We start from the raw sequence: 14852 nt of genomic DNA, 5'->3' as shown, positions 1-14852 counted from the left end.
AAAATATACATGTCTATTTAATATTAGCTTTTAATTTGTGTTAAAGCTTATTTTGAAGTACTAATATATACCAAGTTTGTTATTATCATGGGAGAATATAAGAATAAACAGAATATAAGGAAATATTTTAACATTCTGGAAGAGTTTGACTTTACTGTTCCTTTACATATGAGCACATGAAATCTGCTAAGTGAAATAATTTTACTCATGCTTGTGTCATTATCGTTAAAATTTAGATCCTGGACTGGGTTTCTATCTGGCACAGGGTTACTGCTATCCTGAACAGAATTTGTGAAGAGTAATAGGACTCTTTGTGGCAGAATTTCATGAAACTAGTAATTTGTAAGGCGTTTTTTAATTAGACAGAAATATTTTGCTCATTTCCACTATTAGCCAGGTAAGGTCTCTGGCACCAGTTCCATAGAGAGCAACTAAATCATGAGGTATGCCAGGCAAGTTTAGCACGCTGTGTAATGATAATCCTGAATATGCAGAATTCCTGCTTCATGGAAGTGACAGTGTTGGTTTCCAGTAAAGCCACAGTTTCACTGGTTTCGTGCAATTATTACTGCTGATACTCTACCCATAACAGAAGTGAACTGATGATCTCATTGTGTAAATAAATTACTGTTTGATCTGTCTGTACAGCCTTTTAGGCAAGCAAACCATATACAAACCTAATACTGTAGTATTAGAGCATTTTTAAATATTCTGATCCTAATCCATAAACTGTAGCTAAGACTAATTGTGCTGAGCATTGATGTTGAGTTTTACCATCAGAGTACAAGTGTGTCTAATTCTGACTGGGAGGTATGAGCCTTCTTGGCCAACTGAACAATGCTGAATCTCTCAAGGTCTATCCAGCCTACTTGTTTTGTTTTCTGTGGATTTTGGTCTTTTGCAATTATTTATCAGTCTGAGTTAGAATAGCTTTTCACTCATGTAAGCAAGACAAGACTTACTTTTATGAGATTTGTCAAAAGTTCCCGAGAAACTTGAAGGATATGAGCAAATTGGTGTTGAATATTTTGTGCAGTCCTGCTGTTATTAACTGCTGCACTGGTTGGCTTGAAATCTGTAATATGGGAGGCAACTGTAGTATAACAGCTAGATGAAGAAAGCAGCTTTTTTACCCTCAGGCAGGTGGTTGTGTCTTTGACCCAATATAGCTTCTTTAATCATTTAGCTACACAGCAGATCTGAGAAGGCTCCAGATGGAGACTGAACCTACGACCCCCTGACATAAAAACATCTATGATACCAATTACACCATCTGTTGGTCATAAAACCACATTCTCTATCTTTTCTTGGCTCTTGTGTTATACAAAAGCTGAAGGGTGATATTTGGAGCTGTTTGAGTTTATCCATGCAATTTAATGCAGAACACATTTTTTCACAGAGAGGGAGAACAAAGCACAATAGCACTAAAGTTCAATTTACATTCTCAGTCAGTGAAAACAAAAATGAAAATAAAAACCAGTTGTCTGAGTTATTATTTATACCCAAACTATGGCTTCAATTGTAGTTTTTTCACAGTTCTTGTGATTTAAAAAAACCTAAAGAACAACTTCTACCACCATTGTCCCAGCTTCTGAGGGCTCTGATTTGAAACAAGATCTGTAACTGTAAATAGGAAATTATGGCAGCATTGAGGAATATGCAGATCACATTATTAGCCAATATGTGCCTAATACTATACTTAGGGATTTGTGTTCGGTGGTAGTGTTTGGAAATGTGTATTATCTGAGTGTGGAGTACTGGAAAGCTGGAGATTTAACCAGTCTATTTACCTACCGTCAGAATCCCTCTGGATAGAAGTCTTTCCTGTCTGAACTTTCTGCTCAGGCTCATCAAACTATTATTCTGAAATCCTTAATAGACTTTGAAATGGCATTTCAAATTTTTTCCTCTTATCAGTAAAATAGTTAGCCCTAGGTGATTTATTGTGGCCATCAGAATAAGGAATGAGGTACTGACATAAAAAGTGTCATGTATTAGGGATGAAACTGGTGGCATAGGTCCATCAAAGCAAGGAAATGAGATGAAGTGTGTTAGTGGTGCAAAATTGGTAACTGTAATGAGGTAGGATTAACATCTTTAAGAATATTGTGTTCATATAATAAAAATTTTAATTGTCTGTTGACTTTGACTGGATTGTAGTTCTAGATAGTAATCACTGCTTATGGAGACTATATCACCAAATTGCCTGACTGCTTTTGCACATATTGTCTTACAGCAAGAAGAGTTTGGATATCTTTCTTACCATATGGTGGTGTGTTGATAGGCAGACAAAAAGAATAGAGAGCTACTTCCAGAAACACACACGTCCTATGCGTTCTGGTACCATGTCTGATGGATAGTTCTGTGCTTTGTGGTCAATAAAGTCCCTACAACATCGCTTTTTAAGAAACTTTGTGCTCTAATACCATCATTTGTCTGTCTAACACAAAAATAAATGTTTGCTATATTACATCAGCGGTCTAGATATACAGTAGGCAGGGAAAATAATTCTTAAAAGAAAGCCCCAAATCCCCACACCTGGACAGTCCTTTTGTGTTATGGAAGCTGGCTTCCTATGCTGAGAATGAAGCAGTGAATAAAGTGCAGCTGACTTTACTGTTAATACATTGTTTTCTTATTATTGCACCATTGTTACTTTTTAATAAACCATCTTTTTCTTTCAAAAAAATAATTAATCCATATAAGTGGAAGGGAAAGAGTTAAGAACTGAAACTGACAAGTTTCTGTAATATCTTTGTCATTGGTTAAACTGAGGAAAATATTTGGGCTTTCTATTTTGAGGTATTCCTTTTGTGTACATCTCCATAGAGATACATCAGAGACTTGGCAAATACAATTGGCTGTGTTGAAGCCAAAAAAAAGAAGTGAAAAAGTGACAAAAGCACAGTTCAGATACATTTTTCTTCTGCCATCAGAACAATTGGGCATCCTGTCACCAGAACCTTTATCCTTGGTTAATACTAACATGTCCCTTAAAAGTTATTTTCATGATTTGTGATAGAATCTATACATGATGGCGACTATGTAATGATATAAAATGTAAGTGATGATGATTGTCCTCCGTTCAGACTCAACTTAGTTATATTCATCTTCATAAACAAACTTTGAGTCTTCAGTGTTTGTTCATGTCAGTGAAAAACACTTTCTGGTGGTACAATTTAGCATTGCAATGTGGTCACAGAGTGATTTTGTATTATTTTATGTATTAACAATAAGACCCATTTTGCTGTTTTTATAAAAACCTTGGAAAGGATCTCAAAAGGCTCTGTAATCTGTTTTGAAGCAGAATCGAGTATATATCAATAGTTGGTGGTAAAGTCTAGTCTTAATCTGATACTAGAACCCTTCTGCTGAGCACAGTTAATTAAAGACTAATCATACTGGATCCAGGTCTGTCTGCCTAGGATCTTGTTATCAGATTGCTGTCTACAGCTGACTAAGGAACACCTGTAAGAAAGATGACTTTAGTCAGTTAAGAGCATCCTTGCTGCTTCTTAAGATCTTGGTAATCTTAAATGTGCAAAAGGACATTTTTATTAGTAAAATCCTGCAGTGCTGATCTCATTTCCCTTACTTAATATCACTATAAATAGTGCAAAATATATTTTACTATCTGAAATATCCTTCTTGTAGTTCTTTCCATGTTTGAAAACATTTTATGCTGTATATTTAGGTGTTCCCTTATGCTTCCACATTACTTTTTATCTCTCAATATGTTAAAATTAATGCAACTAAAGCTTGGCAGAGAAGACTTCCCTCTTGGAGTGGAAAAGGAAGGATTTGTTTTTGTGCAGATGAAGACAAGTCTTCTGAAGCAGAGATTAAATGTCAAAGTGGTATGAGTTTTAATATCCTGATCAGACATGAAGGTTTTATTTCTATTACTGTCACAATTTCTATAAAATTTTGATCAATGTCCCCATGGATTCTTCATCTCTAAAAAAGTTGTTAACAGAGCTTCTTTAATTTTGGCTTTCACATATTAATGTTTTCATAAGACTTTGAAAACTTCTGCACCAATTAGTTATGTAGTATAAAGTATTTATTATGACACAGATTTGTATTTTCAAGTCTTGTGTCTGCTGTGTAGTTTATAGTACATCTTTAGATCTCTTTTGGAAAGAACTGTTTCATCTGAACGCCTTCATAACTTCTGGCAGACCTGTCTAAATACCAAATTATAGCAACATTGATAGTAAAACTTTAAGTAAGTTTAAATATGGCAGGTTGTGGTGGTTATGGTTATCAGTGTATGTGTTTTGGACAGAAGAGTTTCTCATAAGGTTTAAGAAGACCAAATAAAGATAGATGGCATAAAACCATTAGAATTACATTGTGTGAGTGTTAATATAAATATAGATTTCACAGTGGAAAACACTGAAAAAATTACCTGATAAACAGATATGTATTGGAAACTATTTTGCTAATTGGCTATGCATTTTTCTTTAAGTTCAGTGCCATCAGATTGCACCAAGTATTCCTATATATGGTAGTTCTAAAAAATGTAAACTGCAGTATTTAATCCCTTTGTTGGAAGGTATGCATGTTTTTGTTTATATAGAAGTTGGTTGTATTACTTTTTTTAGGCATGTCTGATTAAAATTTGCTGAGAAGGTTGTAGAATACTTCCCATGTGGACACTAAGTTTTTTTTTATAACATTTCAGATTTTATTGTTTCCATAAGTTTTCAGACCCATTCAAACCTTTGTTTCAAGTCTTCCCAAAAAATTTTAGTTATGATTGTTCAAATCTTCTTTGTAATATATTGCATCAGATTTTAAAGCAAATGCTGACAGCAGCAGTATTTATGCCCTGCATACCAAGCAGATACCACATGGTTTGAATAACGGGCACCCCCGCTGAGTGTGGATCAAATCAAAATCTTTCATAGTCATGTAAAATGCACTGATAGAAATCTGTCTTTAAATATGCCTTCTTATTTAAAGATGAATTCTTTTAGAGTTTATCCTGACACTGATGCATGTATGTGATTCCCATTAATGCTAATGAAAGCTGAAAAAGCAGTAGGCTTCAAGTTGTCCCAGAAGTCACCCCAATCTTATATACCACTAAATAAACAAAATAAACACCATGGAGTTTATTGTAGGTAATAGGAAGGCTAACTTTAAAGCCTTAAACATCACAGTTCTTTGGCTGTTATCAATGCTAAAGACAGGAGTTTTTTGATGAGGCTTTGGCTTGTAATTCTTAACACCAGTTGCTTCTTTTGTTTTATTTAAAATGTTCAGGTTGTAATATAAAAGTAAACCAAAGAAGTTAAATTTCCAAGAGTAGCAATAACTCAGTCATACTGTAGATGAGGAAACTATTTGTGTTTTGGCTAAATTTTTTGTGGGAATTTTATTGCCTGGGAATACAATAACAGAATTTTATTAAATTCCAAATGCAAAGAGAAACTGGTTGTAGAACAAATATATGCAGAACTCTGTTTTAAGTTATCTTCTCCTTACTTCACTGTTAATTCTGCCTTCTTTGTTTTGATTTAATGGCATTGTTTCCAAAGAATTTAAACAAAAAGGGAAAAAATTGTGGGTTTGGGATACTGGTGTTTAGTTGCATTAGAAGTTCTAGTAAGGTTCTTTATTTCAATAATACACACATCAGTATAAAACCATGTCTGTGGTACATCATTAATAAAATACCCAGCATACAGCCTGTATGTTCTTAGGAACTCAAGCTCTTGTGCTCAAAGAAAATTCCTCAGTGAGGATAATATCCAAGGAAAGCTGTAGATTTCATACTCATCCCCACTGCATTTAGCTGCAGTTCTGCTAAAATATATTGAAGCTACACACACACACATACACACATTTTACCGTGGAAAAATGATTCTCATTATTCCTTCCACCCGGATGTATTTATTTAGTTGTTTTTATTTCTATTGCCATGTGTGGCTCAGAAGCCCTCTGCTCCACTAAGGTTCTTTTCAGTATGAGGAGCCCTGTAAGTCACAATCTAACAAAATCTTCCTTTCCTACCCTTCCAAAAGTACAAATATATATGCTGTCTTTCCCCACTTCCTGTTGAATTAAAAGCTATGCAAGGGTAGAAATGCAGAGGTTAAATAGATCACCTTCATATGTTTTATGTTACATACTAGAGCAACTTTCTGCCAAATCAGTCTATGCCTTCTTGTCTGACTTAGCTGCTATTAAATACCAAGTACTTCAGAACAAACCACACAGAGAAGTAATATCACCCTCCATTGTCTTTGCTTTCCCTATCATCCACAACTTGCAGGCAAGAGAAAAAGGGCTGTTCAGATTCTTCACTTTTATCTTTGACATTCTCAGAGGGCTTCAGTTCAGAGTTGGAACGGAGCTGTCATGTTTCTCCACTTGGTATTTTTGTTAGGGGGTTGATTCCCACACTGCTTGGTAGTTGCTGAGAACCTGACAGAGGACAGTGGTGCACAGGGTCTAATTTTCACTGGGCCAGCATTGCCTAATGTTAGCTGTTGCATAAGGCAGAGACTGGCACAGATGAACTCTTCTCCACAAAAATTACAGTAGTGTCTCAGAGACATCATCAAGTCTATGCAATAGCTCAGAGCATCTGAGTCTAATTTAACTTGGCTATTAAATATAATTACAGATTTGTTGCAAGAAGTTGACTGCTGCTGCTATGGTTGGTTTGGACAGAAAGATATCAAGAAGTGTTCGTTTGAGACGCTTTCTGATAAGTCAGGTAGATACTTGTGTAGAGCATCTGCTGATGTGGGGCAAGTAAGATAAGCCTCTTTGGCTTAGGAATTTCTGAACAACATAGAAATCAAAGTAAGTTTTCTCTCCTGTTTGATCTTGGTCAAATTACAGCTGTTGGGGACAACAGTAGTGATTGAACTGATAATCCATCCTTGCCTGTTTGCTTGAAGTGGGAATGTTGACTGATGCCAGAGGAGGGTTACCAATCCCTGTAAGCAGAGCCTCACATTAGGCAGAAATTCAGTTTCAAGACTGAGACTCAGACCCCAAAGTGTATTCTCACAAGTTCTGAAGTGAAACAGAACATGGTGCCATCAAAGGAACTGACCAGCTATGAAAAACATTGATTCCCTATTAAAAGGTGAAAAAACTTACTGACTGAAATTCCTTTACCTCTGCCTCTTCTGTATGGAGGTAAGACCTTTGCACTCAGGAGAGTTATCTAGTCTGCCCTTAGGTTGAAGCAATTGCCTATCTCCCTTGGTAGATCAGACTAAATTTGCAATTAAACATAAGACAAAACATGAATAATTTTTCTAACTATTTCTTGTCTCCAGTCTTGTTGTGTCTCTTTTGTGAATGAAAGATATAGAATGTAAAAGGGATAATGATAAGATCATGAAGGCAAAATATATTTAGATAAAGTTCCTCTGCTTGTACACAGAAGAGATGGGACAATTAGATATTAAAAATTCACTTTAAGAAAAACAAAGCTATTCTAAAAGAGGGCCAGAAAAGGCACAAACTCCTTTTAGCACTTATGTAGCAACTAACTATTCAGACTGCTCCAATTCCAGTAAAAGGAATGAGAAGAAGTAGAGCGCCTCTTTAAGTAAACAGAAATATCTAATTTTACTCTTTTGTTTTGGTGGATTTTTCTTGTAAAGTATATATTTACGAGACTGATGCACAGACAAAAAGAAGGAAAAAATACTATATAGACAGTAGTAACACTGCAAAATCAAACTGATTTGATAGACAATTCAGACACAATGCAATCTTGTAATTGGATATAACGAAAAAGTGTATTTTAAAATAATTTTACTTGTTAGCACTACACTGCTTTTAATAGAAGTGAACCTCAGTGATTCATGTGGGAGCTGGGAACACAATTTTTTTTTCCAGATGGTTGGCTTTGCAAATCTCTCTGAGGAGAAAAGTTGTCTTTAAAATGTTTGAAAAGTGCAATCCAATGTAATCACATATCCTTTTGTGTACTTCAGTGTGAAGATTTTACTGTCTATACTGTTAACTAGTTGTGTGTGTGTGAAGCAGTTTTATTCAATAGGATATGTGATTCCATTCATTTTAATATTCATCAAGATACTGAATGCTCTTTCCACATGTTTTGGAGTTCAGACTGTAGGTAAGAGAAGGGAAAAACGTGGCAGACAGTCTTCCTCAGGATTGTAGACCAAAGGGAAGAACCTGGGGAATCTGTACTGAGAGCCAGCAGCACTCACCCACTCCATGCCACAGAACACAGCATCACTGAAGGGATTGTAGGGGTATTCCTGTTCCCATTACTGTTTGTGTGTTGTATTTAAAGTTCTTCCCATGGCTGTTCTTGCTCCTTTATGTCTGCATGCAATATGTACCCCCAAGTCTGAGGAGAAGAGGGAAGGAGAAGATTTTTATTTTACCACATGGCTGATCCCTACTACAGGATTGCAGTGTGTTTAGCCTGCCTCTGCTAGAGTGTTCATTGTCTCTTTGGGGGCTTTTTGGGACTCCAAAGGCAGAGGAGTGGCAAGAAACTTCATGTCTATAACATAAGAAAAATAAATTGTGCTGACTGCTTCTGGTCTCCTCACAAATTTTACCTCTTTCTCAAGTATATCCATCTGTTTGTGGGCTTGAACCTCCATGTTCCAATCCTGAAGACTGCCTGTTCTCTAGCTAAGGCTACCTTTAAAAACCAAACCAATAACAAAAAAAAAAAAAGAAAAAAAAAAACCAAAACCAAAAAAAATGCCCCCAAACCCAGACCACACTGATTAAAAAAAAAAAAAATCCTCATCTTTTATTCTTTTCTCTCTCCCAACTTCCCCCACAACTGTCTTTTAGGAACTGACAGGCACATCAAGAACATTCAAAAGAACACTCAAAAGAACACTCTCCATAGTCAGTACCCCTTGGGTGCTGACTTTTAAATTCTTGGTTCAGTTCAGGGTTTGTTTGACACCTTCACATCCAGATGATCTTTCAAAACGAAACAATATATAGCTTTCTAATGACTTGCAAAAATCTGACGCATTTTGAAATTGAACTGTCATTTTATCCTACACAGTATTCCAATCTCTGTTGTCAGATCCGCTGACATGGTTGTGTCTGCCTCGCTGACATAATGTTGTATTTTTGGTCTTGCCTTGTAAACTGCAGTATTTAGCACAGTATACCAGTACTGCGAACTTAGGTGGTACATTCATAGTTCTTCATGAACTCTGCAAGTAACTTAGGGTGTTAAGGATGAATAGACACCCCTTTTTTTACATTGCAGTCAGTCAAATGTCTGATTATTGGTGCTCCAATCTGACAGCTAGATCTTGCCTTGGAGTTTACACAAATAGCTACAATTTTAATTGTTCACACACTATTTACAAAACTGTAGCATGCTAGTGACATGGGATGGCTGAAATAAACAACAAAAATAAATACGTGTAAGTATTTCAGTACAACCAACAAGATGATAATGAAAACTGCATGAAAAAAGAACCTCAGTTTTATTTTTCTGAGCATGAGACTAAATGCCAAGATCACTCTTTAGTGTAATCATAACAATTACAAGGAGTAATTGAGTCCTAAATTAAATTAAATCAGACAATCATGTTCTTGTTTAATTTATATGGTGAAAACCTAAATCCCAGTCCCTATTCAAATTTTTATCTTCAACAAGTCATTCTATAATTGTCTCACTTGTAGAAATAGTGGATAGAGAAGAGAGAGATGCAGCTTTTTCCCCCTTTCAGTTTTTATGACTGGAGAGGATGGAGGGTGCATCAGTCTGAAGACACTGCAGGATGCTCAAACCATCAGGTGAGTGTGATTTTACAAGTTAGGGCAATTGGCTCTGGTTTTGGGCATGTTGTCTGCATCCTAACTTATGAAACAACTGAAACACTCTGTTTATTGTTTCCTGTGGTTCTAGGCATGAGAAATATCCTTGGTGATCTTCTTTTAATAAGAGTGTTGATGGTATGAATGCTTGCAGATTTGTTTATTCTGTGGTCAGTTGGCTCCTGTAGTGGTACTACTTGACATGTTTGTGTGTGTTGACCTGGAAACAAAAGCAAGAAGGGAGATGGCTCCTGAGCCTGTGTAGAAGCGGGTTTTACCTTCTGGAGGTGAAATATTTTCCTTAAAATGAAATATACTCCTTAAAAATATTTATTGTGACTATTTTAATACACACACACACACACACATATATATCTCAAAATCATGTACATTTAAAGCATAAGAAACACTGGTCTAAAAGCATGGATCAAAACCTGATGGCTTTTTCTGTAGGAAAAGGTTTCCTAATGAGTGTTTTTAACAGGTTTTTTTTTAAATTATTATTTTAATATTTACAGGGTTCATTAAAAAACCCCTAACAAAACAACAAACCACAGAAATGTGCAGGTAGACTGTGAACATGCAGTTCTTTATTTGAACAGCTGCCCTAAACCTATTTTCTTTTTGTTCAGAGTTACACTAACTGTAACACATTTATCAGCTGACCAACAGTCTCATCAAATTCCTACACTATGCTCGGTGTCCGAGCAACCCAGCTAGACTTCCCCTTGTGCCTTCTCACTTCCATCCCAAGCTCTCCAGTTTGTTTGCATACAATGGCACAGCTCCAGCAAGTGGAGCAGAATGTGTCCCACTCTTCTGCACAGTGTATTGTGATCAAGTCACTCCCTGAGGACCTAGATGCTGAGAAAGGTTGAGAGCCCAGCTCCCCATGGGTTAGGCTGGTATTTGCTGGGCCAAGACTTAACACTGAGCATGATCACCTCAGTTTTCTCCTGAAATGTGCTCTTCAGAAGACAGTGACTAACATTGTATGGGTGGTCAGAATCAGGAATGGTTTGTCAAGAGTCTCAAGCATTGTGTCAGGAAAGTTTCTGGATCTCTGTGGAAGTGAGCATTCGGCTGGGTAGTTCTGAACATGTATAACTGATCACACAAGGGACTGACCACACCTAACAGGATTCAGCTAAGAATGAATGTTCAAGACTAAACAGGTGCATTTTTGCATTACAAGTTTGGACTTTAGTGTCTGAATCCTATGTTTTATGCCCAAATCCTTTTCTCAGTTTTGGCCCATAGCGGGAACCTGTGTGATATATTTTAATACTGTAGAGAAAAGCCAAAGAGATGATCCTGAAAACAGGAAACATATAGGTAATGTTTTCTGTGCTGCTTTCATCACATGAATAAAAGGATCAGCTGGGGAATTAATTTTTTTACTAAAGATAGTGTACCAGTTAAAACTTACCTAGGCTTGCAGGATAGTTATACAAACACTAAGATTCTCCACTGGAACCACATTTAATCTTACACTTTCTTTAAAGTCACTTTTGCTACATTTATTATGAAAGCAGACACAAATGGCAAAGGAAATCCGCCCAAAGTCTGTCAGGGATTCCCAAGGAAGTTTCAGGCTGAATTCCAGCTTTGCCCATTGCTCTTAACTGCTCCTATCAGGCACATGCCATATGGTCATGCAAACAAATACATGCACAGCTTTCTCTTTCTCAAATAGTGACAAAACAGTTTGCGACCATATGTTGCACAACACAAGTGATCTCTCTAATGGCTTACATGAATAGGGGGAACCAGCCCTGAATGTGCAGTTGTTTGAGGCTTCTTTGCTGTACATATTTTTGTACAATACAGAGAAAGAATTTGTATTGTGGTTTCTTCACTGTAGTGATTTCACTTGCAATGTGAAATATGGAACAGCAGTTTTTGTGGTTAGTGACAAAATACTTTGTGGGCATGAAGGTGACTTAAATTCTCAACAGCTAACTTGGCCTAGTCATTTAACCTTCATGACAAAACCAGTTTCCCATCCTAAGTCAGGAAAATGATTCACAACCAAAATTTTTTATCAAATGCTAATTTATTCCCAAAGGCAAAAGGTGGATCGATATCCTAGTTATTTTGTGAGATCTTTGAGAGCATAAGAAAAAAACCCAAAATATTTTTTCTTGGGATGATTATGCAAAATGTAGACTAATTTATGCAGATATTTTTATTTCCTATTAAGTTTGGAAGGCAAGAAACACAGCTGCAAATTTCAGAGAAACATAGAGTTTGAACTTGCAACATTTTAGGCAAGTAATTGCTGCAGTTTTTAACCACCTCAAATTTGTTTTAAAAGTCATAACACTTGTCTCTGTTTTAGTTTCCTGGGGACATTTCTTGACACTGATTTTATTTATCAATGTGCAACCAAAATTTTCTGTTGATGCAGAGTCAACAGGTGATTTTAATAAAAGAAGGCGCAGAAGGAACTGATCTTGATGAGTTGAGATACAGAAAAGGGGGGTAGGGTGGATTTGTGAGGTCAGAATTTTGATGCAGGTCTCTGCTGTTAGGTATACACTGGAAATGATAAAGAAAGAGGGAAGTAGATTTTCTAACACATCATAATATACCTATAACTGGCAAGGTGCTGTAAATCACCAGTATGTATCAGTCTTTTCAGTACAGCAAGGAAATTAAAAGTGCTCAGTAGAGAAAGAATCTCCACTACTATGTCGAGCTCAAGTCACTCATCATGAGAAAGATTAAATCAGACTCCCAAAATTTTGGAGGAATGAGGGATATTCAGTGTGGCAGGAAAAAGGATTAGGGTGATCAGGAAACACATAACTGATCATTTCAGAGGAAATTAAAAGATTTAGTTTTTTTTAGGGTAACAACATAAAGACTGGGGTGTGAATCTGTCATTTTATACCACAGAGGGGGGAAGTGGGAAGGATAGTAGTGGCACAAGAGAGAAGGAATATAAACTGATCTGAGCACATATAGTCTGGAAATAAGGAGTATGTTCCTAACTATCAAAGAGGCAAAATCTGGAGCAGAATTTAATCCAAGGAGTGGAGCTTATAAAAAGTATCATCACTGCTTTTACCATAGGTTTCATATGTTTATGAAAGGGATTTTAAAATGTGTTGTTGTGATGGCAAGGGGCTGAAATCAGTCAGTTCTACATTCCTGCCAAAGAGGGATCAGGACCTCCCTTTGTCATTCTTAGGTGCCAGAAGAATTTTCAAGATGGAACTGAAAACTTGGGAGGAAAGAAACAGGGCACAAAATGAGGAAGAAAGAATATGTTGTAATGTTTGCCTTTGTTTGCATTAAGAAGTAAATTTAATGGAAAATTAATTTCACTAAAATTATTGTGAATTTAGAGCTTGATTTGGAGAAGAACTTAAAGGGATTTGTAGGTATTCAGCATTACTCAGCATCAAATCTTTAGAAATGAAATCTGAAACAGTAGAAATGTATTTGCAGAGAAGACATCTAATTAAATATGCTGTTAAAGTATAACTTTAAAAACACAGCAATTAATTGGCTGAAGTGTATTCTTGGAGTTTATATGATGTAGTTAAAAGAAGCCTGCTGACAGTTCTGCATTAACTTAAAATACTGATTTCTTTGAACTGCAAAGAAAACCCAAACCAAGACAACTCCTTCTTCCCTCCCCACCCCCCCACCCTAAAAAATTTAATTTTAAAAGCTTACTTAAATTATGCTCAGAATGCCCTTATTTCTGATAGTAAATAACTTGGAAATATTTTGAAACTTTACTGGGAGCAGATTATTTTTGCCTGCTGAAGACAGAAAGCAAACTTTACTTTTGACACTCTATCCTGAGAGAACCGGTAAGAGTGCAAAGGAGATCCCAGCTGTGGTGGAGCGCGTGCTGCGCTGCTGACGCCCCTGTGCGTTTTGGAAGCAGGAGAAACTGTGTTCAATCAACTTGTTTTTAACGTTGTAGGGGTGCAAAAGCTCCTCGATTGTGCAGCGAGAAGGAAGGAGGCAAAGGAGAAAAGCCGTAGCGGTTTTGGGCGATGTGCCCTTCGCCCGCTTCTTTTTGTTTCATTGGGGATTTTTGTGAGGAAGATTGCAGGCTCCTGAGGCTTCTGGGAGCAGGACTCGCCTTTCAGAGGGGGCCCAAGTCCTGCTGGCTCCTGGTGGTCGTCGAGTGAGGAGGGAAAATGTGTGCGGCCTCGCCCGGGGCCGGGGCCGGCGGCTGCCCCCGGCAGAGGGTGCCGGAGCGCAGGGACTGTCCTTGTCCTGTCCGCCCCTCGGTGCCGCACCCCTCCCCTGTGTCGGGTCCCCGGTGACGTTCGGATGCTGGGGAAGGAGGAGGCGGAGGAGGAGGAGGAGGAGGGGAAAGGAGCGCAGCTTCCTCCGCCCCCAGTCGGGGTCGGTCCGTTAGCAGGAGCGCAGGGCCGGCGCGGCGGTGCCCGGGACGAGTTTGCGGCAGCGCCTCCGGACCCCTCTCCGCCCCAGGCGCTGCTCCCTGCGGGCTACCTGCGGGATCTGTGCCGCGGCGGCCGGGCGGGCAGCATGGACCCCGCGGCGGCGGCGGGACGGCGGGGGGCGGCGGGCCGCCTCCTGCTCCTGCTGGCGGCCGCGTCGCTCCTTTGCCTCCGCGCGGCAGGTAAGGAGCGGGCCCCCTGGCTGGAGGGGAGGATGCCTCTGCTCTTCGAGTAGGGGTGTGTGGGGAAAGGGGAGGCAGGGGAAGCTGCTCCAGTTCCTAGGAGAATTGCGCGTATCCATTTGGGACCGGCGGAGCCGCCAGCATCCCCAGGTGGTGGTTCATGGTGGTTACTTTCTATCTTTCTTTTTTTTCTTTTCTTCTCTTCTCTTCTCTTTTCTTCTCCTTTCTTCTCTTTTCCCGCTTTCTTTTATTTTTCTTTTCTTTCTTCCTTTCTCTCTTTCTTTACGCCATCCTTTTTGTTTTCTTTTATTTTTTTTCCCCGGTTCTTGGCACAATGGAAACCTGATGCTGTGTTCTTTATAAGGGGGCGGGGGTTGGCAGGAGGCGAGGGCAGCTAAAACTTTTACCCCGAGCGCATCCCGGCGCCTCTGCCCCA

At 38.3% G+C, this 14852-nt stretch overlaps 1 protein-coding gene across 1 annotated transcript in view; it reads left to right on the top strand.

The window, feature by feature from the left end:
• The first annotated feature begins 13902 nt into the window (after positions 1 to 13902).
• Positions 13903 to 14852, top strand: part of ROR2 (receptor tyrosine kinase like orphan receptor 2) — a 143855-nt gene continuing 142905 nt past the window's right edge. Inside the window, exon 1 of the mRNA XM_042023398.1 lies at positions 13903 to 14416. Within this exon, the coding sequence (XP_041879332.1) occupies positions 14104 to 14416 (313 nt within the window). The 5' untranslated portion in view covers positions 13903 to 14103. The remainder of the gene's footprint in view (positions 14417 to 14852) is intronic.

This window comes from Corvus kubaryi, unplaced genomic scaffold, assembly GCF_017639235.1.
Source record: "Corvus kubaryi isolate FWS band 111438036 unplaced genomic scaffold, C.kubaryi_AGA036_p1.0 37249, whole genome shotgun sequence".
In the NCBI taxonomy this organism is placed as follows: Eukaryota; Metazoa; Chordata; class Aves; order Passeriformes; family Corvidae; genus Corvus; species Corvus kubaryi.
Note: the sequence above shows the minus strand (reverse complement) of the source record. Positions and strands in the feature narration are given on the sequence as shown.